Source organism: Ambystoma mexicanum, chromosome 8, assembly GCF_040938575.1.
Source record: "Ambystoma mexicanum isolate Mex_15411 chromosome 8, UKY_AmexF1_1, whole genome shotgun sequence".
Classification (NCBI taxonomy): domain Eukaryota; kingdom Metazoa; phylum Chordata; class Amphibia; order Caudata; family Ambystomatidae; genus Ambystoma; species Ambystoma mexicanum.
The window spans coordinates 434,670,989-434,695,317 of NC_090929.1; the positions used below are offsets into that span (position 1 = coordinate 434,670,989).

The 24,329-nt window shown below is 44.2% G+C and overlaps 1 protein-coding gene across 24 annotated transcripts in view; it reads right to left on the reverse strand.

Annotated features, from left to right (window-relative positions):
• Positions 1-24,329, reverse strand: part of KIF1B (kinesin family member 1B) — a 2,119,562-nt gene that overhangs the window by 43,070 nt on the left and 2,052,163 nt on the right. For all 24 annotated transcript variants that reach the window (XM_069609972.1, XM_069609971.1, XM_069609973.1 and 21 more), the window contains 2 exons: positions 4,911-5,054; positions 4,093-4,285 (listed from right to left, as the gene is read on the reverse strand). In XM_069609972.1, coding sequence (XP_069466073.1) covers positions 4,093-4,285; positions 4,911-5,054 — 337 coding nt within the window. The remainder of the gene's footprint in view (positions 1-4,092; positions 4,286-4,910; positions 5,055-24,329) is intronic.

Below are 24,329 nucleotides of genomic sequence, written 5' to 3' on the forward strand. Positions count from 1 at the left end.
GGAGGCTTGATAATCCCTGCTTCTACGTGCCGACTGGGACGCTCGTCTGAACCCTTGTGAAGAGTAAGAGGGCCTGTTGAATCCACGGTCCCTCGAAGCTCCAATGCGGGAGTTTCCAGAAGCACCCCTGAAGGGGCGAAAAGAACGAAAATTTCTACCCGTTTGAAGGGCGCCGAGGGACCTAGCAGTGTCCGTGTCTTCTTTCATCCCTTTCAGCGCTTCATCAACCTTTTCGCCAAACAGGTGTTCCCCTTCGCATGGCATGTCAAGGACTTTGTACTGTACTTCAGGACGGAAAGTAGTACATTTGAGCCACGCTTGCCGACGAAGTACTACTCCATGGTTGATTTGTTTGAACCCAGATTCTGCTAGGTCAACTGCGATATTGATAGCGTGGTTTGAGGCCTCTTCGCCGTCCCGCACCAGTAACATAGCTGCTTTCCGGTGTTCGTCTGGCAGGTGTTCTAGGATAGGGGCTAGTTTGTGCCACATTTCCCTATCATATCGTGACACGATCGCTAAGGAATTGGCTGCTCTTACTGTCGTCGCTCCGACCGAGATCACCTTCTTTCCAAAGGCGTCCTGTCTCCTAGCTTCGCTTTCAGGTGGCGTTGAACATTTTTGCTGGACCCTGGCCTTCCTAGCCGCTGCCGCCGACACCACCGAGTCAGACAGAGGTTGCGATGTTAGACATTTTGGAGTGGACTCCGGAGCTTTAAATTTTTTCTCGATCCGACCCTTTATGGCTGGCTCCGAGAACGGATGTCGCATCGTCTTGAGACCTTCTTGCCACACGTGGTCCAGGATTGGGATGGCAAATACTGATTTTCTCCTTTGGCCCATATGGTCAAAAAGGAAACAGTCTTTCTTCTGCTCCTCCGGAATCAAGCCGAATTCAGAACAAGCTTTCCCCATCATTGCATGGAAGGCTCCCACATCATCCGGGGGAGATGGCTGTGACTGGCTCCTCGTAGACTCTAACTCTACATCCGAATTCCATGTTGGGTCCCTCGAAGGTGACATGGAGATATCTGACCCTGAGTCCCCCAGTACAGAATCGGACTCCGACAACTCACCCTCCTCCTGTGCTCGAGGACGATCTTTCATTGCCTGGGGAGCCGACGGGTGTTTTGTCGTCGATCGAGCCGTACCCGTTTGCTCGTCGACGGAAGGTACAGACAAAAGTGACGATGAAGTCCCGGGCTGAGGGAACTGCGTATCCAGCCGCTGCAGGAGCTTCTGAAGAGTATTAAGCACATCCAGAGACAAAACCGTCTGGGGGGTCAATAACGTGGACGATATCGGTACCATACCCCCATTCGCGCTCGTCGCCGTTGACGTGGAAGGCCGTAAGCCTAAATCCGATGGCTGCAGAACCAGATCACCTTCTCCTTCCGCCGAGCCGGCCGTGTCTGGCTGCAGTAAGACTTCCGGGGGGATCGGGTCATAGACCTCGGGCAGCCACGCCATGGACTGAGTCTCCGTTGACGGGGGAATCCCCCCCGCTGCTGCTTGGACGGTAATAGGCATCGTCAATGACACCGAGGTCGACGAGCAAGTCGTCGTCGTCGTCGAGCCCTTAGACTTCGTCGTCGATTTGGATGCCGACTTCCCGGCTGAGGCTTCCCGACTCATGGAAGACCTGGGACGGTCCCCTGAGGAGGATTTTGACAGCGCTAGCCTCTCCGTCTTAGATGATGAGGAGGAGGAGGACTTTTTATGCGATGAGGAAGATCCATCCTGTTTCCTCTTATGCTTGTCCTCAGAGCGCATTTCAGCTGGCCGTACCTTCTTCGATGGAGGTTCCGATCTACTCCTGGAGGCCGTGGAGCCAACTTCCGAAGCCGGGTAGGCCCCTGCTCCGTCATTAAGCCAGTCGACCAGCCTTCTTTTTCGGTCCTTAAGGGTTTTTTGGGAGAAACCCTGACAAATTTCACATGTATCCGCCGAGTGGTGTGGGTGGAGACAGTAGATACAGTCCATGTGGCCATCTCCTTCATAAACCTTTTTGAGGCCACAGGTTGCACACGGGCGAAATAACGCTTTTCCAGACATAATTCTCCTAGAATTTGAACTTCGCCGAAGCGAAACAGACAAAACAACCTAGTTTTCACTAGTAGTAAAACACGAGGATCCCACTACTTTGAAAGACGGTTGAAATCTGAGGGAGCGCGGGGGCGGGGCCTGTATTTGTGTCATGACGCCCCGACGGCGTGGGCACGCATGATGCAAAACGAGGTGGATAGGACGCATAAGCGTCGAAAAAGTTTTCCTACGGGAAAGGGTCTATATAATGTACCGGGGATTCCCAGCCTGACGACGGGGAATATTCTAAGCATGTGAATCCATGAAAGATCCAATGCTGGAGAAAGGGTGGTTACAAAATAACCTGGTGGCAGTAATGCAACAATGGCTGGTCCTGAAATATGTTTGAGCCAGGTTTCAGAGATGGCTATAAATCTAGTTTGTTTTCTAGAATGTGAGCATACATTTCAGTAGAATCAGCGGAAATGGAACGAGCATTACGAACCACCCATCTCAAATTGTCCATATAATGAGGTTTACTAATACCAGCTCTACTTAGTTGACAGGTGTTCATATATAAAGCTTTATGAATGCCTTTACTTAAGGAGAGTCCTGAACAGACTAAGGATCCCGTTGGGCCAGACATCAGTATTTAGAAATAGGTTCCAGGTCCCTATTGGCTTAGGGAGCCATTGAAATAAAGAAATGTGAAAAGATTTTGTATGAGAGGGGTTCATTTGTCTTGAGCTAGAGGTAATTATGCTCAGTAATAATTTTCCAGGAGTCAATTTTATCAGAGATTCTAGTAGGTGGAGGGCTGGTGGCAAAAGCAGGCTCTGAAACAGAGGACATATAAAGAAGCAAGTGTACAATAAAAGAGGGCTTATTCCTAAACATGTTTGTTAGTTCAAGATTTGTCTTACTGCAAAAAACACTTGAGATGAAGTGATTGACATACCCAACAAGAGATTATGCTAGTAAATGAAAATGAAGTGCTTACCGTACATGGAAGGTGCGACAACAATATTAAAAAACAAAATTAGTGGTCCCAGTCACACCAGGCCTGGTGGTGAATGGGTATGAAAAGGCATTCCAGTTTAGTCTGATGGTAGATAAGATGCCTCCATAGATCCCTCAGAGGATGAGTGGGACAAAACTCTTTCCTGAAGACGTGTTGTGCAAAGGATGGTGCCATAGCATGGTATGGTGGTATTGATGACCAGTTTGGCACTCTTCCCTATGCCCTCAGCCTCTGAATCCCATACGTAGGGTTTTTGGGCAGTTTAGAGATGTATTAAAAAAAGGGCAATTTTGTAATCATGGAGAATTTGTGTTATTTTATTCCACACACGTACAACCAGCTACAATTTACATTTTGTAAGTATATCTCCCTTTTTCACTTTTCTCCTGAGCTTTTGGAAGTGTATAAATGAGATTCCATCAGAACATTGAACGTTAAGGTCTATTTAAGAAACAAGTAGAACTTTTGTTGTTAGAAAACAGTACTTTTGTGAATTTTTCTACAGTTTAAGATCCTCTCCCATCAGACAGAAAATGCAACTGAGCGGACTGGACTTCACTAGGGAATTCAGGGGATAATATAACTGCCAAAAATTAAAGAGGGAGGCATCTGTTTTTCGAAGTGATCTTCCACCATTCTGAGTTCTCAGCTTTTAAACATTAAATAAAAAAACAGCAATTTGACCAGCTTTTTTTGGTTGTGAAATCGGTTGTGAAATCGGTTTATAAAAAGGCATTCTGGGATTCACACTAACACTAGTGCAGAAAGTTGTGAATGACATCAATGATCCTGCCTATGCTGGAAAAGACTTTTGGACGAGTAAGTCCTTTGAGAGGTCTAGATAGAAATGGTGAGCTGGATGAATAGTATGAAGTGAAAGGATTTTCTCAGAATAAACGCAGAGAGGCACGTCTCTTAGTTTATGTGTTGGTGTGTTTGGAGAACTACTCACCCTTTATAAACGTAGAGTAGTATATGATGTGACTGCCATGATGAAGAGGAGGAATAGGGCAAAGAGGTATGCGCATGCGTGTAAACACACTGACCTTAACCATGGCTTGCTGGTCCTCGCTGTACTCCACTTGCGCTGTTGACAAGTTGAGGATTGCCCGCTCCACAGGATCCTTGTCGCTGCTATAAATGAAGACATATGGTCGGCGGACCACCACAAAGTGCTTAGCCCAGGAGTTGGACTGTGGCTCGCGGAAATGCAGGTACCCCTTCTTGGAAACCACAGAGCTGCGTGTTCAAATTCAAAGGATTACAACCACACAAGAGCAGAGAAACATAAAAGCAAACAGTAAAGTGCAGCCTGTGTCATAACATTTTTTTACAGACAGAGGGAATGTGCGTATAAAACATCTTCAAGCTGCTCTGTTCAATTGCAGTAGTGGCATTAGCTCAGACTTTGATGAGGGAGGGGTGAAACTAGCAGTCTCCATTCACAGGACTGATGAGACATTACTAAGAAGGTTGCTCTATGCAAAAGGTTGGCGGGAGGCAGGCACATGTTATGGATTTTAAATACAGAGTGCTTAGGTGTCTGTAGGTTATGCTTCTGTATAGAATGAAGTTCTGAGTATAAAAAGAGCCATAGTTCACAGTGTGCATTCACACTATAGGTGCATGAATCAACACTGTAGACTACACCAATGAGCGGAGGACATGTTAAATGAGTCATCAAATTATTTGAGAACCCCTTTTCTGTCATAGCAAACCCATTCCAGTGACAAGCAAGCAATCAGCCTTAAACATTAAGAGCATGTCATCTCACCACCCCTAAACTGTGACCCCCCTTATACAAAGTCCCAGAAGATTAATGTTCCTCAATGCGATCATTTTACGTGAACTGCTAATTTCTCACCCAGGCCGGATTTCCTCGATGTCTGGAACCAGGTTAAGGAACTCATTTTTGTTGGCGCGGGTGAGATAGGACGACGGTACAGCGGGAAGGAGCTGGAACTGCTCGAACTCTGGGCTGGTGGCACGAGAATTCGCTTCAGGGGTTCTTAGAAAGAGAAGAAACTGGTTATTAAAACATTTAATCTAACAACTGCATACAATCTTGTATAACACTGTACTCACATCCAGACATCTTTCATATTTGTTGCTGTCTCACATTATTTTACCAGTCCACTCTTCCTTAAAACGAAGTACATGCCCTAGCTGGTGTAGGCTGCACTCTAGAAGTGTATATAACATGACGTGCACCAAGTTTCACTTAAAAGCATTGAAACCAGTTAATGAAATGAATGGCAACCATAACTAAACACTTGCCTTCAAAACAACCACATTACTGATCTTTGGTAATGTTATTTCTGATTGATACCATCTTTGTCCCACGATTCCTCATTTCTTTCAATATCTAAACAGCAAGCAGTAGGCATAGTTGCAACTCAACGACCTGCTGTCATGGAATCATGTATATATGTGTATTACAGGGCCTGCAGTAGTGGCCTTGTAGTTATGGTTAAGTTGCTCAACCCATAGGAAGAGCACTTTTTGGGCAGCTTATAACTTTGCCCCCCCCCCCACCCCTGGACGAATCCTCAGTAAATGTTGCAAAAAAAAGTATATGGCTCCGTCAGATTGATCCTGCAAAGTTTGGTTAGGTTTCGTCAAGGGGGGTGGGGGGGGCATGCAAAGTTAGGGGTGGTCCCAAATTATGTGGTTTTTCCCATAGACTCAATGTAAAAAATATTTTGCTCAAGCCTAGAGCCTAAACCGCTGGACGGATTTTCACCAATTTTGCAGCAGGTGCAGCGGCTTAGTCCCGAATTAGTGCTTTTGTAAATTTGTTGTAAATCCATCCAGCTGTTTTTTTGAAACAACCAAAATGTAGGTACAAATAAATTAGTTTTATCTGGGTTCGGTCGGCAGACTAATTTCCCTGTTCGGTCCGCGGACGGGCCTCCGATTGGCCCAGAGGCCTGATATGAGGTCCACAGACATCCGACTCACTCGCTGATTGGATGGTGAAAAGCATGAGGTGCGTCATATTTTTGGGAGACGCCTGCCATGTTGGATTCGCAGACAGCCGCCGTCGTCCGCGAACATTGCAAAGAAAACTTGTAAATAATACAACACTGCACTTGTCAAACAAATGAAACTATGTCTGGGGAGGTGAGGGATGAGGATGGGATGGGATGGGATGGGATATGGCCTTAAAAAAGCCAAAAAACAGGTGCGTTTCTTCTCCGATGTCCGTGAACAGTCCGGGGCAGTCTTGTGATGTTCGCTAACATTGGAGATGTTCGTGGGCGTTGATGCTTATTTGTGCATTAGAGGGGTGAACAGCAGTTTTTGGATGGCTTATAACTTTGGCGCCACTCAATGAAACCGCATGAAATTCTGGAACTTCATTCTAGACCTGATACTGAAAGGGTTTGCAAAGTGTGGTGCTGTTTTGTCAAGAGGCAACAAAATTAGAGGAGGGTCCCAAAATATTGCAAAGGCTTATAAATATGGTGCCATTTGACGAATCTGCACACATGTTTTCAAAATGATTTTAGATCTAGATATAAATGTTTTTGAAAAGTTTGGTGGGATTTTATCAGGAGGGGGCAAAATTTGAGTGGGCTCTCAACATTTTTAGATGGCTTGTGCTCGTGGCAATATGGGAATAGGGTTCTCTCTTTGCCTTTTGCAGACAGTCATGGAAAGGGACATTTGTCATCACAAAGATGACATTTGTGATGTCATCTTTGATGTCCTGGGTGTTAGTCTTGGCAGTGCATGGTGGTGGCGCGAGTTATGGTTACTTAGCTTATCATAACTTCAGAATTTCTGAGGTTTTTCGGTTTTACTTGTAACCTTAACGTCCCTTTAACAAAGTTTTTTCAATGAATATATATATATATATATCATAGTTAAGGTTAACAGAGGGCCTCCTCGCGAGTTGCGCGGTGCAGTAAAAATATAGCGGTAATAGCGTTACTGCCGCATTACTGCTCTGAGCTTGAGGTAAAACCGCTGACTTTCTGCCCATTTTTGGTGGAATTACCGCCACAGTAATTGTGCTGAAAATTCCCTATTGAGTCCAACGGGCTACAAAAAAATAACGAATTTACACCGCCACTTGTAATCCGGCAGTAATACCGCCAGACCAAGTGGCAGCAATGGTAATTGCTTTTCAGCGGTATATTTCCAGCGGATTTACCGCCGGAATACCGCCCAACTCGTGATGTGGCTCAGAGTGTCTATGGAGTTCCCGAAATGTACTTTTCTGAATAACTTTCGAACGCTTGCATGAAAAATCTGAAAATATTCTAAAGTAATATTTCCAGGCAACTGCCTGTACTTGTAACATTTCTGATTTGTACACTAACGGCTTCATAGTTTAATATATTTTTACTTGGATTGCGTTCTAACAGCTTTTAACGTGAGGATTTCCCATAGGAAAAAAAATATATTTCTTCAGGCCAAATATCACCAAATTGGCTGCTTCAATTTTCCTAATTTATTGCAGGCGCCTAGATTTTATCTTTAACTGGTGCAATGAAAACACATTTTGGAAATCTACTTGGCCAATTGTGCGATATTAAGGATTGAAAATAAATATATATATATTGCATGCAACAACCAAGTTTTCCAATGGAAAGAGTGCAAAATATGAGAAAATGTGAAAAATACACGCCAACCACACGGTCAGCAACCAGGCCATCCAGACGCACAGCAACTATAACTACACTCAGCATACGCACTCACCTCCACTGCGTACACATTCCAACATACACTCAAGCAACAAACAAAAAAATACATAATTCCAGGATGACCCCACGCAACATAAAAACTCACCTCATTATTACCACACAAAACCTACACTCACTGCATTATCATAACCTCAAACACACACACTGAACCACATAACAGACACACTGACCCCCTATCATACACAACCATCATATTATCATGGCCATACAAAACATACACTCACCCCATTATCATAACCACACACAACATACACAGTCAGAGAGGTGGGTTTACTCCTGGTTATCTTGTCTGATTCGGTATCAATAATCCTTCTAACACGGTAGTTAGTGCGATACAGGTTCGCTTTTATTGATGGTTTATGAAAGATTCCACTTGATACAATGATTAGTGTGTAGAACACTGTTATGGCATTTTATGCCTTGGTGCGGTCAGCCGACACGTGTTTCAACCCAAACGGGTCTTTCTCAAGGCAAGTATGTCATGCTGCGGTCCCTGGGTGGGGTTCTTGTTTTATTGTGGGTGGCTGTCCTTATGGCAGTCTAGCTCCTATTGGGCTCTTCGTCTGAGTAGTGTCTGTGATGCGTTGCTCCCTGCAGCTGAACCCCACCCAGGGACCGCAGCATGACATACTTGCCTTGAGAAAGACCCGTTTGGGTTGAAACACGTGTCGGCTGACCGCACCAAGGCATAAAATGCCATAACAGTGTTCTACACACTAATCATTGTATCAAGTGGAATCTTTCATAAACCATCAATAAAAGCGAACCTGTATCGCACTAACTACCGTGTTAGAAGGATTATTGATACCGAATCAGACAAGATAACCAGGAGTAAACCCACCTCTCATACGCACCAAATTGGGGTCCTGGCTAAACCCCTAACCACTCCTGTGATCTTGCGACACCAGAACAAACCTTCCAACCTATAAATGGTGCTTAGCATGGGCAGGTTCCAATCCTAGAGCCAACCAGACCCTTTAACATACACAGTCACCCCACTCAACCCCCACAGCGAACACATTCCAACATACAGTGATGCTAGAAAAGACCTAATTTTGGAAACATTCACCGAACATGACCACACACAGTATATACTCACTAACCCTCACTGCGTACACATTACAAACATACACTCAATCCCCACAGCTTGCACATTCCAACATACACTCAAGCAAGAAAGGACATCATTCTGGGAACAATATTCAGCCAACATTACCATAGCCACACATAGCATAGACACTTTCCCCGGCAGCATATGCATCACAAAATACACTGAAGCAAGAAAACAAATAATTCTAGGAAACATTTTGAGCCAAAAGTAACTTAACCACACACAGCATACACACTATCACCCAATGCATACACTACAATATACACACTCACGCCATTATCATTACCACACACAACATACACACTGACCACATAAAATACACACATACCCATAAAATACACACTCGCCCTATTAACATGGCCATACACACACACACACCATTATCATCACCACATACAACATACAGTCACCCTACTCAACCCCAACAGCGTATACATTCCACCATACACTGAAGCTAGAATAAACATGATTCCAGTAACAATATTCAGACATAATTCCGGGAACAATATTGGGCCTCATTAACATACCATACACAGCATACGCACTATCGCACACACTACAAACATACACAGCGTACACATTCCAAAATACACTCACAAGCAAGAAAATACATAATTCCAGGAACAATATTCAGCCAACATTACCATAACCACACACAGCATAATCACTTACCTCCACTGAGTACGCACCACAAAATGCACTTAAATATGGAAATACACAATTTAGCTAAGGAAACGCAACAATTTACTAACAATAAACTATATGCTGTAGAAAAAAAAAACCAAACCAGCACATTACTCTGTAACACAACATAGCCCTTAAAGAATACTGCCTAAAAAAAAAACATTGATCTTATTTGTCAAATGTACTCAACCCATCGGAATAATATGGTCAATTTGACTTTTAATGTTCTTGTGAAAAATAAAATGTAGACCATGTTCAATTGAAAATGTATGCATACATCTATTTACAGTTGTGCAAGCACAATTCATTTTTTTATGATTCACACTTCCCCTCATCCACACTTTACGCACTTTCAAACACGAAAAAGTAGTTTTTATTGCTTGAAATAGCAGATCAGTTTTGATGTTAAAAAACCCTCTTGGAAGCCAAAATCCCCACCCTGTGGAGGGAGACTAAGGCCTCTCTGAAATCCGTCTTCGTGGGTGTTTGCGTTATGGCAGTGACACCGTTTCCACGATGGTGTGGTGCGCACGACCGACAAACTGTAATCACACCTTACTTCCGCGTACTTGCGGACGTGGAAACAGTGTCACCGCCTTCACGGAAAAAACAAAATCCGGACCGTCGGACTTGTAATGAGGGCAACATCAATCATAGTAAAGACAACGTTGGGAACAGAGAGTGGAGCATTTTGTAGCACATAGAGAAATGTAGTGAGTGTTAACATCTTGAATAGGGCCGCTTTGCCAAGTAAAGACACCGGAAGAGATTGTCAGTGCACCACATCTTGACGAATGTTTCCTTCAGCGGGTAGAGATTAAATCTAAGAAAGTCTGAAGGACAAAAGGGTTCATAGTGAAAGGTCCGAATACAAAAGGATTGAATGCAATACTTTGGAACCAAAAGGTTCTAAAAAAAAAATTTGAATGCCCGGTTTTTTTTTTGGAGGGGGGGGGGGGGGGCGTGGGGGTCCCCCCCAAACCCACATTTTTGGGGGGAAATACCACAAATTTTTCCTATACGAAACCAAAAAAAATAAAAGTACATTATAAAAAAGGCATTCAAACATTTTTTTTTCAATCCTTTTGTTTTGAACATATTGCATTTCGAAACTTTGCATTCGTAACTTTGACTGGACACCGGACAAAAGACCCACTTGAATACCCAAATACACAAAGCTGTGTGTGGAAATTAGATAGGGGCAGTCCAGTGGCATTGCCCCGTCTGCTCCCTATACTGGGAAAAAGACTGATTTCTGTCCATTTATTTTAAGCCCACTGAACCCTTGGTAATCCTTTAATGAACGAGTCACTGTGTGACGTGAGTCAGAGGGATCACTCATGTAAATCAAAAGGTCATCCTCATATAACGACACTCTATCTTCCCCACTTGAATCCCAGTCAGCCTGGGTCCATTCTAAGTTTCATCACAAGTAGTTATATGGCCAGTGTGAACAATAAGGGAGAGAGGGGGCAGCCTTGCCTTGCCACCCCATCCCAAAGGAAAGGTTCTTGAGGCTATCCCTATTGACTCCTTCTGCAACTGGAGAACCATAGAGCAGGTGGATGTAGCTCCAAAAAGTCTCCCCAAATACTGTACCTCTCATGACCACCCACAGGGCATCCCACCGGACGGAGTCAAAAGCCTTCTCAAAATCCACAGAAAAGTGCAAGTGGATCTGGTATCACACTGGCTTGACTTATGGCAAAGTGTACCCTCTGGAGGTTCATGCGTGTGGATTTGGTAGGCATAAACCCACACTGGTGTGGATGACTTAATGAGCTAATTAACCGAAGTAAGCGATTAGCCAGAACGCTCGCCAGGTTCGTGGCCTCCCATTTATAAGCGAGAGCGGTCTGTAAGAGGTGCAATATTCTGGTGGTTTTCCACGGTTTGGAGAGAACCACAATACACGCTTTCCTAAGGTCTGGGCGAGGCATCCATCCTACCTGCATTGCATGAATATGTGATGCAGTGGTCCAATAACCAGTTCCCCAAACCTCTTCCATACCTCTATGGGGAAACCATTTGGGCCTGGGGTTTTTCCAGACTGGAGCTGAGTGAATGCTGTAGCTATCACCTCGGTAATATCCGTATCTAGTCCCAACTTCTGTTGTTCTGGGAGACGTGGAAGGGCTACTGATTCAATAACGCTCTGCCCCCCGCACCCCTATCAGCGGCTGAGTTGAGATATAGGGACTCATAGTATGTGGCGAATGAATCAGCTATGTCTACATCATCAAAACCTCCCTGTTAACCTCATGCATGTTTCTCACGTGCCCCATACCCTTGTCCCTCCTTTCCAACCACACTAACATCATGCCCTATTTGTCCCGAGATTCATTAATATGATGGTGCATGAACCAATGTACCTGCTTCGCATTGTCAAAGGCTACATTCCAAAGCATTTCTTGGGCAGTCAACAATGCCTCCTGTGAGGTATTGGATCCAGAGGCAAGGAAATTCTCCTCAGTCGCAAAGGATGCTCATTCGGCCTCTCTTACAGCTAATGTATGTTGCTTCTGTTTTGCTGATACCAATGAGAGCCTCTTTTTTTAAAAAAAAAAAACGTTATATTATTTTTAAGGCGCAACCAGGGGAGCCGGGAGCATTCAGGCACCAAAACCTATGAAATGGGCAGTCGTAAGATTACCTGTCAGGAGCAGCCACTGCTCTATTTAAATAAATGGGTTTTAAGTGTGTTCTTAAAAATCTCAACTGGACAGTTTAAGGCCAGAGGCAGGGCATTCCATTTGGTAGGGGCTGCCACCAAAAAGCCCCCCTTTTGACTAAATCCAAGGAGGTTTTAGGTATGTGCAATTTTTTGTCATTGTTAGACCGCAGGCTGCGTACCACATGGTTGATTTTGAGTCTTTTGGCTATATAAGCTGGGAAAAGGTCTATCGGCGATTTATAGGTGATGACAAGTAGTCTACAGTCAATTCCCTCTGCAATCAGCAGCCTGTGTAATTTTCTCCTTAGGTCTGACACATGGGCAGATTTTCGTAAGCCCATAATAGCTCTGATGGTGTTAGTCTGCACCACTTGGACTTTTGCTAGCTCAGTTTTTCCCACTCCAATAAGGAGGGAGCTGCAATAGTCAATTTGAGCAGAGATGATGGCTCTAGCAATGGTTTCACAAGCTTTTTGAGTTAGGAATGGACGGATGTGTGCAAGCAACCTGATATAGTAGGCTGATGCTGACACCAAGCTGTTAACATGATCGGACATACTCGGAGTCTGATCGAATGTTACCCTTAAGATTTTTATTTTGTCTTTTGTCTGAATATTACAGTTCGCAATATGGAAGGATTTATATTCTGTCGAGAGCTTAGCTAGTCTAGGTCTAGTACTGATCAGCATAAGTTCTGTTTTACCATCATTCAAAGCCATGCCATTCATATCCATCCAGTCATGAATGATATTATATATCTCTGAGACTGTCTTGGTGTCATTTATGTAATCGCCTGTAAGTGGAATGAAACATTGTGAATCATATGCATAGTTCGAGAAGCAGATCATTTCCTCCAACAGATGGAAGAAGGGGGCTGTGAAAAGATTATATAAGACTGGGGAGAGTGCCGCACCTTGGGGAACACCATAGCTAACTAACATGGGTTTGGCTTCTGCTTGTTTACTTCAAGTACACATTGTCCTAGACCCCAAAAAGGACTGCATTCAGTCTTTAGTTAGTGTACCTAAATTAGCTAGATTTTGTAGTCTGTCCAGAAGAAGAGGATGGTCCACTAAATCGAACGCTGATGAAAGATCAAGGGACATCAATAACATTGTTTTTACCTCATTAATGTTAGGCATCATGTTCGATTTAAGTTCTAGAAGAGCTGATTTCATGCTAAAACCTGGCCGAAATCCCGATTGTGCTCCGTTTAGGATAGGTTGGTCTTTTATGTGCCGTAAATGTTGATCATAGGCTACTCTATCAACGATTTTTAGAATAAAAGGTGAATTGGATAAGGGTCTATAATTGGTTGCAACATTAGGGTCCAGGTTGGATTTTTTCAACAGAGGGGTGACCCAGGAACCCTTCAGTCTTGTGGGAACCTTGCCCTCCTTGAATGAGGCATTAACAATTCTTGTTAGGGAGCTAAAGAGAAGCTCCGAGCAGGCCTTGATGGCCGTAGCTGGAAAATGATCACCTTTGCAAACAGAGGGCTTAAGCTTAGCCAAAGTGATGCGCATTTCATCCTCTGTTATACTTCTGAAGTGAAACCTGGGTATGGCAGGCAGAGCAATGGGTAGTTGATCTTGGACTACCTTATGAGGGCCTATAGCTTGTGAGATTATAATATGGGCACTCCCCCGAGTAGTGCTTTATACCCCTCTCACAAAGTAGCTTGGCTATCCACTGACCCTTCGTTAATAGTGAAATATGAGACAGTCCCTTATAAATTCGGAGAAGCCTATGTAGTATGCATTTAACTGCCACCTCGCTGCAGGTTTTGTGCACCTATTTTTAAGCTCAACGAGAAGTGGCGAGTGATCTGAAATCCCCCCTGGCCAAGAATGTTGCTGAAAGAAGACAGAGACGGATATTGTGTGGGTTTAAATAATTATCTATTCTTAGATGCGTGTGCCCCAGAAAAGAACAAATATTCTTGGTCGGAGGCGTGCAGCATTCTCCATGTGTTCAGAAAATCAATTGCTGGCGAAAAAGAATGCAACTTAGTAGGCAAATCCGGATTCCTACTGCCAATGTGAGTTTGATCCTGGCCCAGATCCATAACATTACTGAAATCCCCCCTAAAACCCACATATCCACTTGGCGGGGTACAATCAGAACCTGGAGATCATTCAACAGCTCACGCGGAAGAGAGATGGGGGCGGGGGGTGCATAAATAGACACTGCAACACTAGCCTGCATTTTAGCATGGCAGCTGGGGAGCAGGTGTAAGTGGATCTAGGTCACATGGCCTAAGCCCCGGCCACTTGGTGCCTTCCTGGTTGCCGCTCTTTTTCACCACTTTCCAAGCCCCGCCCACCTGGTGCCTTCCTGCTTGCTGCTCTTTTCCCTACTTAAGGAGCCCTCTGGCCTCTTCTCCTTTGCAGCTGGGGAGCAGGTCTAAGTGGATCAAGGTCACCTGGCCTAGGCACCACCCACCTTCTTAGCCCTGCCTCTTCCTTCCTGCTCTTAACTCTTCAATCAAGGGAGTCTCTCGCCCAGGCGTCCGAAGTGAAGGGCAGTCAAAGAAAAGGGCAATTCCTGTTTGGACCTGTTCGGACAAGGAGGATCCAGTGTCCGACCCCCTGCTAAGACAGCAGGTAAGCATGCACCAACATGTGTTTATGCCCTCTGTCCCCAAAGGCCATCCCCACCCTCTCTGGTCCCCCCGTTTTGTTCCCTTGTGCCCCCCCCTTCCCGCACACAGGCGTCTGTCCTGATACATTCTGGTTTCACCATCACCATCTCGTGGCCAATGCTGGATTTTACTTTTATGGACTTCATTGATTCACAGTGCGTCACCCTTTCTCAACTCTGCTGTTCCCATCTTCATCTTGTATCCTGGCTTACAAAATGATGTGTTACTACTGACTTCTGCAATTGTATTCGTCACCCCCTCTTGGTTCTCCACTCTTTTTGACTGCTTACCCTTTGTTCTCTCCTCCTCTCCCTTTTCCTATCTCCTCCGCTCCCCCCTTACTTTCTTCTATGCACTTACTCTATCAGAATTGTCCCTGGACCTAGTATGATAGCAACCCCATCTGTCGCTCCCCCATCCCCTTACTGTTCCCCCTCCCTCCAGCACTATCTGAAACATTGTCAGGCCTAGTACGATAGTCGCTTGTTTTGTTCCTCCCCTCCCTTTCTGCACCCCTCTCCCTCACCTTTTGTTTTCCTCCGGCTCTACCAGAAATGTCATCAGGCCTAGTACGGTAGTTGCCTGTCTGTTTCCATTTCCTTCCCACTCTACCCCTCCCTTCCTTATCTAGGTCTTAGCTCTTACACTATCTGAAATGTGGTCAGGCCGAGTACGATAGTTAATTTCACATCCTTACTGTTCATGGCCTGTAAGAATGTCGTATTTTCCCTTGTTCCCTCCCTTGCCTTGAAGCGCTTTGAAACACATTGTGTATAGGCGCTATATAAATAAACTATCATATCATATATCATTTTATACTGGAGCATAGACCATTCACATTCCAGGTTGATAGAGAAACAATCCCTGAGAACTGGTATAAGATGTGTATAAAGTGAGCATAGTGAACCCTCCCCACCAACCGCAACCCTGTTGCTTGCAACTAAGCAACTCTAGTCCCACACATCCCTTAAGTAGTCCAAAGCAATACAGGCAATTCCAAAAACAAAAACCACAGAAACGTGCCTTCCACTTCCTTGTACCCCCTCCCCCCCCCCCCACATGAAGCATGTGTCGTCCTAATCCCATGTTAACTTTACACGAGAGAACAATGTCAACCACGTTTGGGGTGACCACAGAGGCAGCCAGTGCGAGACACAAGACCCAGCTTGGTGCGTGCCATCGATCTGTGGCCTCAATTACTGCCATCAACTACATGGAACCAGGCAGGAACTTGATACTTGAGAGCCCGGTGGAAAAGCAGGCCCCGAGACCCCTTGCATCATCCGACACCTGCTAACTCTTGACCATTGTTATGGCCCTCAAGCTGCTCATAGCTCTGCAATTCAAGCATGACTGGGGGTGACCCCCAATTCTGCTGTGGTCTTGGCATCTCCCTTAGCGATCTAGGCATTGGTGCAGACCAAATCTGCGTTTCCAGCCAGCCCTATGCGTCTTTAGGAGTATGGAAAAGATGGACCGTCCCCCGTGGTAGACCTCGAGCAACACAGGGAAGAAGAGGGCATACTTAATGCCCTGAGATATCAATTTCTTCTGCAAAGTACTTTTATTAAACCCCCCACCCCAAAATACATCCTCGCACTTCTATGACTACTTCGTTCGGCTCTGTTAAAAAAAGAAATATCTGAAATGGGTGGAGGAACAAGCCTTGTTGGGTAAGTTCCACATAGGCTTCCAAAGTGGTAGTTCCACTTCATTCAATATCTGGGCCCTACATTATTTAAAAGCTGACAGTACGATTCACTGACATGAAATTCTACATTTGCTATGTGGACTACGGCAGTGCTTTCGACGGTGTATCTCAACCTATTTTGTGGGGAAAGCTAGCTGGTTGGGGCATTGACCTGTGGCTGCTATACTTTATTAGATCTTTATATAAGACCACCTCAGTTGCAGTACGGGTCGATAATGATGGCCAAACTACCCCTTTAATTACCACCAATCGGAGGCTGAATCAGGGGTGCGTTCTCGCACCCCTGCTTTTAAACATTTATTTAGCCGCTATGTATGCGTCCTTACGATCTCGTAACGATTTCCTGCCCGCATTGGTGATGATCAGTGTTCCTTGGATGGCATATGCAACTGACACTATTTTGATTGATCAGACCCCAACTGGTCTCCAGAGGTCTCTAGATGTCTTGTTTGGATATCCAACAAAATAAAACATGAGCATTAATCTAACGAAAAAACAAGATTATGATAATTGGGAAACATACTCGCAGCACAAAAATTTTTTGGGAAACTTGAGGATGAGATTCTAGAAGAAGTCGATTTGCATATTTACTTGGGCATCCCAATTAATATTCACTTCCCCCTTCTTTTTATGGGACCTATATATCCCAGAAAGCATATAGGAAACAGATGCTTGCTAGGAGGTTCATAATTAGGAAGGGGGGTATAATGTAGAGGGACTGCTGAAAATGTATTAAGTTAGTATAACATATTCCAAAGTAATATTTCGAGCCATCCCCCTGTGTATGGAGAATTTCAGATTTGTACAAGCATCCTGCATGGAATTGAGTTTCTGACATCTCGCTTTGTCACTTGGCTGAATTTAATTGAGGGTAAGATCCTTTGTTCCATTTTGGGAATGCTGCGCGCCGTACCTGTTGAAGCATTACGCTGCAAATTAGGATTGACGTCCCGACCTGCACTTTGGATGATTCAGTGTTGAAAATGTTATGCAAAACTGCACTGGGCCCGTAGCAACACAAACTCTACATTGGGTCTTCTCCCCAACAGCACGTATCATAATTGTCAGTACTCACTTTATTGCAAGCGCAAGTGTTTGTGTCACTTCCAAATTTACACAGTATGCTTAATCTTTTTTAGGTTGCTTAAAATGTGGACACATTATTGCAGTAGGAGAATTAAATTCAGCTACTCGTCTTCAAAAATGTAAATATCAATTAAGACATTCTTTTAATAAGTAAATAAATATAAAAACAACATCTTTGAAAAAATAGTATACATATTAAAATTAATTTAAAATTAAAATGTGTATTTTACTGTATATTTATAAATATGGCCTGCTGCTATTTAAATCAATGTATTACACTAAAATATAAGCATATTAATAATAAATGTAGTGAAATAAAATAGTTTTATTTTCAAACAAAAATAAAATTGTATTTTTCAAAATAATTATAAATCAAGAGACCGTTTTAATGAGTTATGGTGGCACTAGATGGGAAGTGCTCTTGGCGGGCTTCACATCATTCAGGTGTATCATTAATGGCTATCACACTGGCACTATCTTAGTTCAGGGTCCTCAACCCAACCTCCTCCACCTCTTTGACTTGCACTTGCAATCCCTCATCAACTTCCTTCCCACATCTGCTACTCCTTCTTCCACTCTCTCTGCCCCCCCACCACCTCTGACTGGTGTACCACGCCCCTGTACCCCTCCTTGTAAAACCTTCAAAGGTGGTGGCCCCTTGCATCTAGCAATGCGTAATGCTTGTTCTGCCATCAAACACCCTGCCAACATCCTCCTCCTTCTTGAAGACCTTGACCTTGATATCCTTGCTCTTTCCGAGACGTGGTTCAATGCCAGCTCAGTCACTGCTTTTGACTCCCTTCTACCTGATGGCTATAAGCTCATTTCCAAGCCTAGCACTAACCGTGCTGGTGGTGAGTCCCTTCTTCCCTCATACCCACCCAGCCTTCCCCTTCCATCGATAGCCTGATTTGCAAGCTGGTCATCTCTTCGACTGCCTCTCCGATCATTGCCACCAACTACAGGCCACCTGGCTCTACCACCCTGTTCCTCTCTGAATGGGGTGATTGATCCTCCTCTCTCTCCTCACACCCACCTCTAAATTCCTTCTCCTGGGTGACTGCAACATCCACCTTGACTCCTCAATCACAGCACCACTCTCTTCCATGACCTCTGCACCTTCCTCTCTATTCTCCCGTCTGGTCCAACCCACTTGGTTGGACACACTCTTGATGCCTTCATCCACACTGATCTCCCTACTATGGAACAGCCTCCCCCTTCCTCTTGAGTCGGATCGCCTCAAATTCTGAAAGCTTCTCAAGACCTTCCTTTTCACCTCTTCCTTCCCTTCCTCTGCTAAACCCCACAGTTGCTGAGATTGTTGACCAGGGCCCTTAAGTGTCCTCCTGGGTACTGGCCCCCCCACACCCGCCTCCATCTTTCATTGTTATATTTGCTTTTCTTTCCCATGTTCCCTCCCGGTTGCCCTGCGGGCGCTTTGAAATACAATTTACTTGATGTATAAGTGCCTTACAAATGTACAATAAATAAATAAATTGGGAGGCCGTCCCAAATACACATAATTTAAATTTTACAGAACTACATAAAAATAACACAGTTACAGTCACATATTTCAATTCAATACATTAAAACACAATTTATATAATTACTTTAAAACATTTTACAAACAATTACAAAATATTAAAAAAACATACAAAAATTATTTGAAAATGTTCCTTTTACAAAAGAGTTAAGGTATAACCAGTGCTCCAGATAAGATTTGGAATGGGAGTATTTTACGCCCTATTTCTTAAAGCTGGGAGTAAAATATTCTTTCAGGGAGTAAAAATGAAACTGATTCCCAACGAGAGTATTTTATAAATGAGTACAAATGTTTTAACTGAAAAAAGGAAATGTCTTTGTAATATTGATTTATTTTCACCTAGTTATTCATGCACATCAAAAGATACAGGTCTACTTCTTCCAATCAGGCAATTAAAATAGTTGTTTCTTCCTGTGGTACGTGCCCTACTGGTCCAAACATATACATGGAGCTGTGGGGGTTAAAGCAAGGGCACAAGATTCTACATGTCGTTTTCCTATTTATTTTTTTGAACTATTTGTACTCCCTATTTTTATTTTTGGGGAGTATTTGCCCTTTTTTAGGAGATAAAAGTGGCCGATACACCATTTTTCTATAGGGCTGGGTATAACCAACAACAAATTACAGTCTACAAACAAAAGAAATGATAATTTTAAGGTGGTAACATAAAAATATATTATGAACACATTTAAAAAATATATATTTAATCAAATATCAAGCTAACCTTAACTCACCTATGAACATAAAAACATCAGACCCTGCTGCGTTGGATCAAACTCGCGTAGGAGAGACGGATCCGATGCTGCAGGGTCAGTAAAGGCCCAGATGGTGAAAACATAAGTAGGGTGTGGGTCGGTGGGTGGGGTCCGGGGGTCTTGGGGTGTGTGTGGGGGGGGAGGGGGTTTAAATAAGGCAGTTTGGCCCGCGACCAATTGTGCCACGGCCAAAACGTATACATCTATATGATTACAGGTACGTCTTTGGAGGCTTGTGGATCTGCTTAGAATCACATGCTTTGCATAGACTAGCAAGCAGTACCAGGAGAAGGAGGTGGGTTGTTAGAAGGTACAGAGGCAAAAACAAAATCTCAACACTGCTTGTTCTACTTGAGTCACTCCTACTCTTGTCCACACAGTAATGTTGGGTGAATGTGTGAACTGAGCTCCATGTGGCGGCACTACAGACAGTGGTCGAAGTGCACGAAACAGAGTAGTAGAACTATGTTCCCTGCTCCCCAAAAATACCACTGCCACACCCGACACGCAATCCAAATTCTTAAACAAATGCGCGCCTGGGGTTTAAGGGAATGTTCAACTTCTTCCTACATATTTATTTTAAAACAAAACGATTCTTTTTAAAATAAAAGTATAGGAACAGTAAAACTTAATTTAAAACAGATAGAAAATGCTCCCAACTGCTCCTGCCCATTTCGATCACTGCCTACAGATTGCCTCTAAGGGCACATTTGCCACGAAGGCTAATGTGGCAACAGTACCACGTGTAGAGTGTGCTCTAGGTGTAAATGGTAGTACTTTGTTAGATAACCTGTAGCATTGTTGTATGCACTCTACAATCCATTTAGAAATGGATGCCTTGGAGACAGGATCCCCTTCTTTCCCTGCAGCTAAGAACTGGTCTGCTTTTTGGCTTATTGAGATAGTACATGAAAGCTCTTTTAACACCTAGTGTATGAAGGGCTCTCTCTCCAGAGTTTTGTGGGTTTTGAAAAAATGCTGTCAGTTCAATAGATTGGCTGACATGGAATCTAGAAATGAACTTTGGTGTGAACCATGGGTGTGTTCTTAAGACCACTTTGTTTTCATGTATCGTGACAAAAGGCTCAGACTGATAATGCCTGGAGCTCACTTACTTTGCTTATAGAAGTGATGACTATCAGAAATGCAGCTTTGTAAGTGAGACCTCTGAGGCTTGCCTTATTCATGGGCTAGAAGGGAGGACCCATGAGCTTCATCCCTTCCATGTATGCTTTCATGACTGGAATCTTCCAACATGAAACCTTGCTTTGTGATGTAGTGAACACTAGATCGGAATCTAACAAGTGCAGTAGATAGCGCACTATGTTAGAAGGTGAACAGTCAATGGGATTAACATTAGACTTTCTATACCATATGACAAATCTCTTCCATTTGTTAAAGTTGCAGTGTCTAGTGCTAGGTTTACGTGCCTCTTTTAAAATGTCCACATATCTGTCAGTAAGTTAAGGTATCCGAACTCTAGGACTTCAGGAGCCAAGCTGCCAAGTTGGGTGACTGAGGGTCTGGATGAAGGGTTGACCCTTGGTTCTGAGACATGTAGTAATGGCTGGTCAGTTTCATTGGTGAGCAAACTGACAGCTTGAGCAGGTGGCTGTACCATGTTTACCGGGCCCACATTGGAGCAACCAGGATCATTGTCAAGTGTTCCTGATGCATTTTATGGATCACTCCGTTGAGGAATGTGGTCGACTGAAAAGCATATGCAAATATCCCTGATAAACTGATCCACATAGTGTTGCCTTTGCATTCCTTCTGGGGGATCCTCGAGGCATAGGTGTGGCATTTTGCATTTTCTCCTGTGGCAAATTGATCTATGTCTGGCTGACTCCATTGTGGGAAAATGCTGTTCACAATGTCTGTATGTAGGTCCAACTCATGTTCTGAGTGAAGGTTTGTATTTCTGCTTAGTGTGTCTGCTACGCAGTTGTGCTCCCCTGGAACGTATTGTGACACAAGGTAAATGTTCCTCTGGAATCTCCATCTCCAGATCTTCTGTGCTAATCTGGACAGATTTAGTGAATGTGTCCCGCCCTGCTTGTTGATGTAAAACATGGTGGTTGTGCAGTCTGTGAGGAGTACAGTCTTCACTGTCCAGTGATGCTGACAAGCTTGTAGTGATTTGAACAATGCTAGCAACTCTAGGACATGGTTATGATTCTTTGTCAATGTTTGTGTCCACATGCCGTCTGCTGTGTGGTTGAGGTAAAGAGCTCCATCTTTTGTAGGTCATCTTTTGTCCACCACTGCTGACACCACAGTTTGTGAAACTACCACTAGATCGTCCCACACTTGTTGCACTTAAGATCATTGTTTCGCTAGCCATTTCTGTATCGGACACATTCGCAACCTTGCATGTGGCACAATGTAGACGCATGAAGCCATCATACATGATGGCACATCACCTTTCTGATAGTTACCTACGACCGGCTGTATAACGAGAGATTTGATGCAGTATTTTTTTTTGGAGAGGAAGACTAGGGCATCTACTGTCTGAATAATTGCCCCTAGGAACTGTTTGACCTGGGTGGGAACTAGGGTTCATTTTTTACATTGGTGGAAACCCTAGTTGAAACAGGAGGTTTATTGTTTCTTGTGTGTGCTGCGGACACATTTGTGATGTGTCTCCTGTTATGAGCCAGTCGTCCAGATTTGGGCACACTGGGAATGATTGCCTGCACAGATGAGCAGTCACTACCACTGGTATATTGTGAAAACCCAAGGGACTGATGCAATCCCAAAGCAAAGTACTTTGAAATGGAAGTGCACTGCTCCCACCTTGAACCTTAGGTACTTTCTGTGAGAAGGTAACACTGAAATATTAAAGTATACATCTTTCATATCTAGTGTTGCGATGTAGTCTCCCTTCTTTAATAGAGGAATTACCTCTGGTGAAGTCGTCATTCTGAACTTTTGAGGTTTGACATATGTATGTGCAGGTCTTAGATCTAACACTGGGTGTTTGGTTTTGTCGTTATTAGGAACAGGGAAGTACATAGAATAAATACCCTTGCTTGCCTCTGATGGGGGGATGATGACTCTGGTGGCTCCTTTTTGCAGTAGAGATTGTACCGCTGCCAGGAGGATCTGCTGATGTTCCAGAGACATGTTTCTGTGTCTTGGAGGATGACTGTTTGGTCTTTCGAGGAACTCTATGCAATATCCATCTCTGACCGCTGTTAGCACCCACTTGTCTGTGATCCCCTTCCATGCATGGGTGAATAGAGAAATGCAACCCCCTACTGGGTAGACAAGGGAGGGGACCTTTATCTATGAGTCATTGCTTTGAGGGGGCAGCCAAACCCCTAGTGCACTGGCTCCTACCCCTACTACGCCCTCGCCTGAACTGCCTCTGGAAGGAGGATTGGGAAGTTGGCAGTTGCCCTTGATTGGAATACCATGTGCTGGTGCCCGCACCTGGAGAATAGCTGGACTGGGTTGATCTTGTGTATCCTTGAGTATGAAAAGTGTGCCAATTGCCAGAAGTCCCTCTTTGTATAAAAGGCTCGTTGGCGATTTGATCAAAAGTCTTGAGGGTCTCATGTTCGTGTTTCGCCGTTTCCAGAGCGTCATCGACTGCCTTCCCAAACAGGACATTGTTTTCTATGGGGATACTGATGAGAGTGGCTTGTGTCTTGGGTTTGAACCCTGAGTTCCTAAGCCATGTGTGGCGTTTGGTAAGTATTCCCTCGGCCTCGACCTTCCCTGCTGTGTCAGCAGCATCAAGGGAGTTGTTAATAATGGCATTAGCCGCTTGCATGCCCTCAGGTAAGGTCTTAAGGAATTGCGAGTGCAAAGGCTCTGGCATCCCTCTAACCTGCTCTTCCACCGGATCCCACTGGGACCTGTTGAAACTGGCCATAAGGGTTGTATCAATGGCAATAAGCATCTGAGACGGTACACCACAGAAGTGACAACTTTCTCCCCGAGTGCATACATCTTTTGCTAGCCTTATCAGGTGGTGCTTCGGAGGTAACTAGGGGAGTACCCACCCTCTGGTGGATAGTTGTAACTACTAGGGAATCAGGCACGAGGTAACCCAGGTTTAAAGCGCTTCTCAATACACAGGTTGACAGCTCTAGTAAGAGCGGGAGTAGACAGTGAAGGTAGGAGACGTCTCCTGATAGATTGTAATAGCGGGATATATTGCCCTACCTGTTTTTTTCTCATAGAGGATATCATCTACAAAGTCAGTGTTTCCTCTGGCTCCTGTGTGTCTATTTTGAAAAACGAGCTGCTCTCTTTAAAAGGTCATTATAGAGTAGCTGGTTATAAATGGGCGAGTTTGAAACTGGCTCTTGTGCGACATCTTGGGATGGTATAGAATAGCCATCTGAGTCGTCTT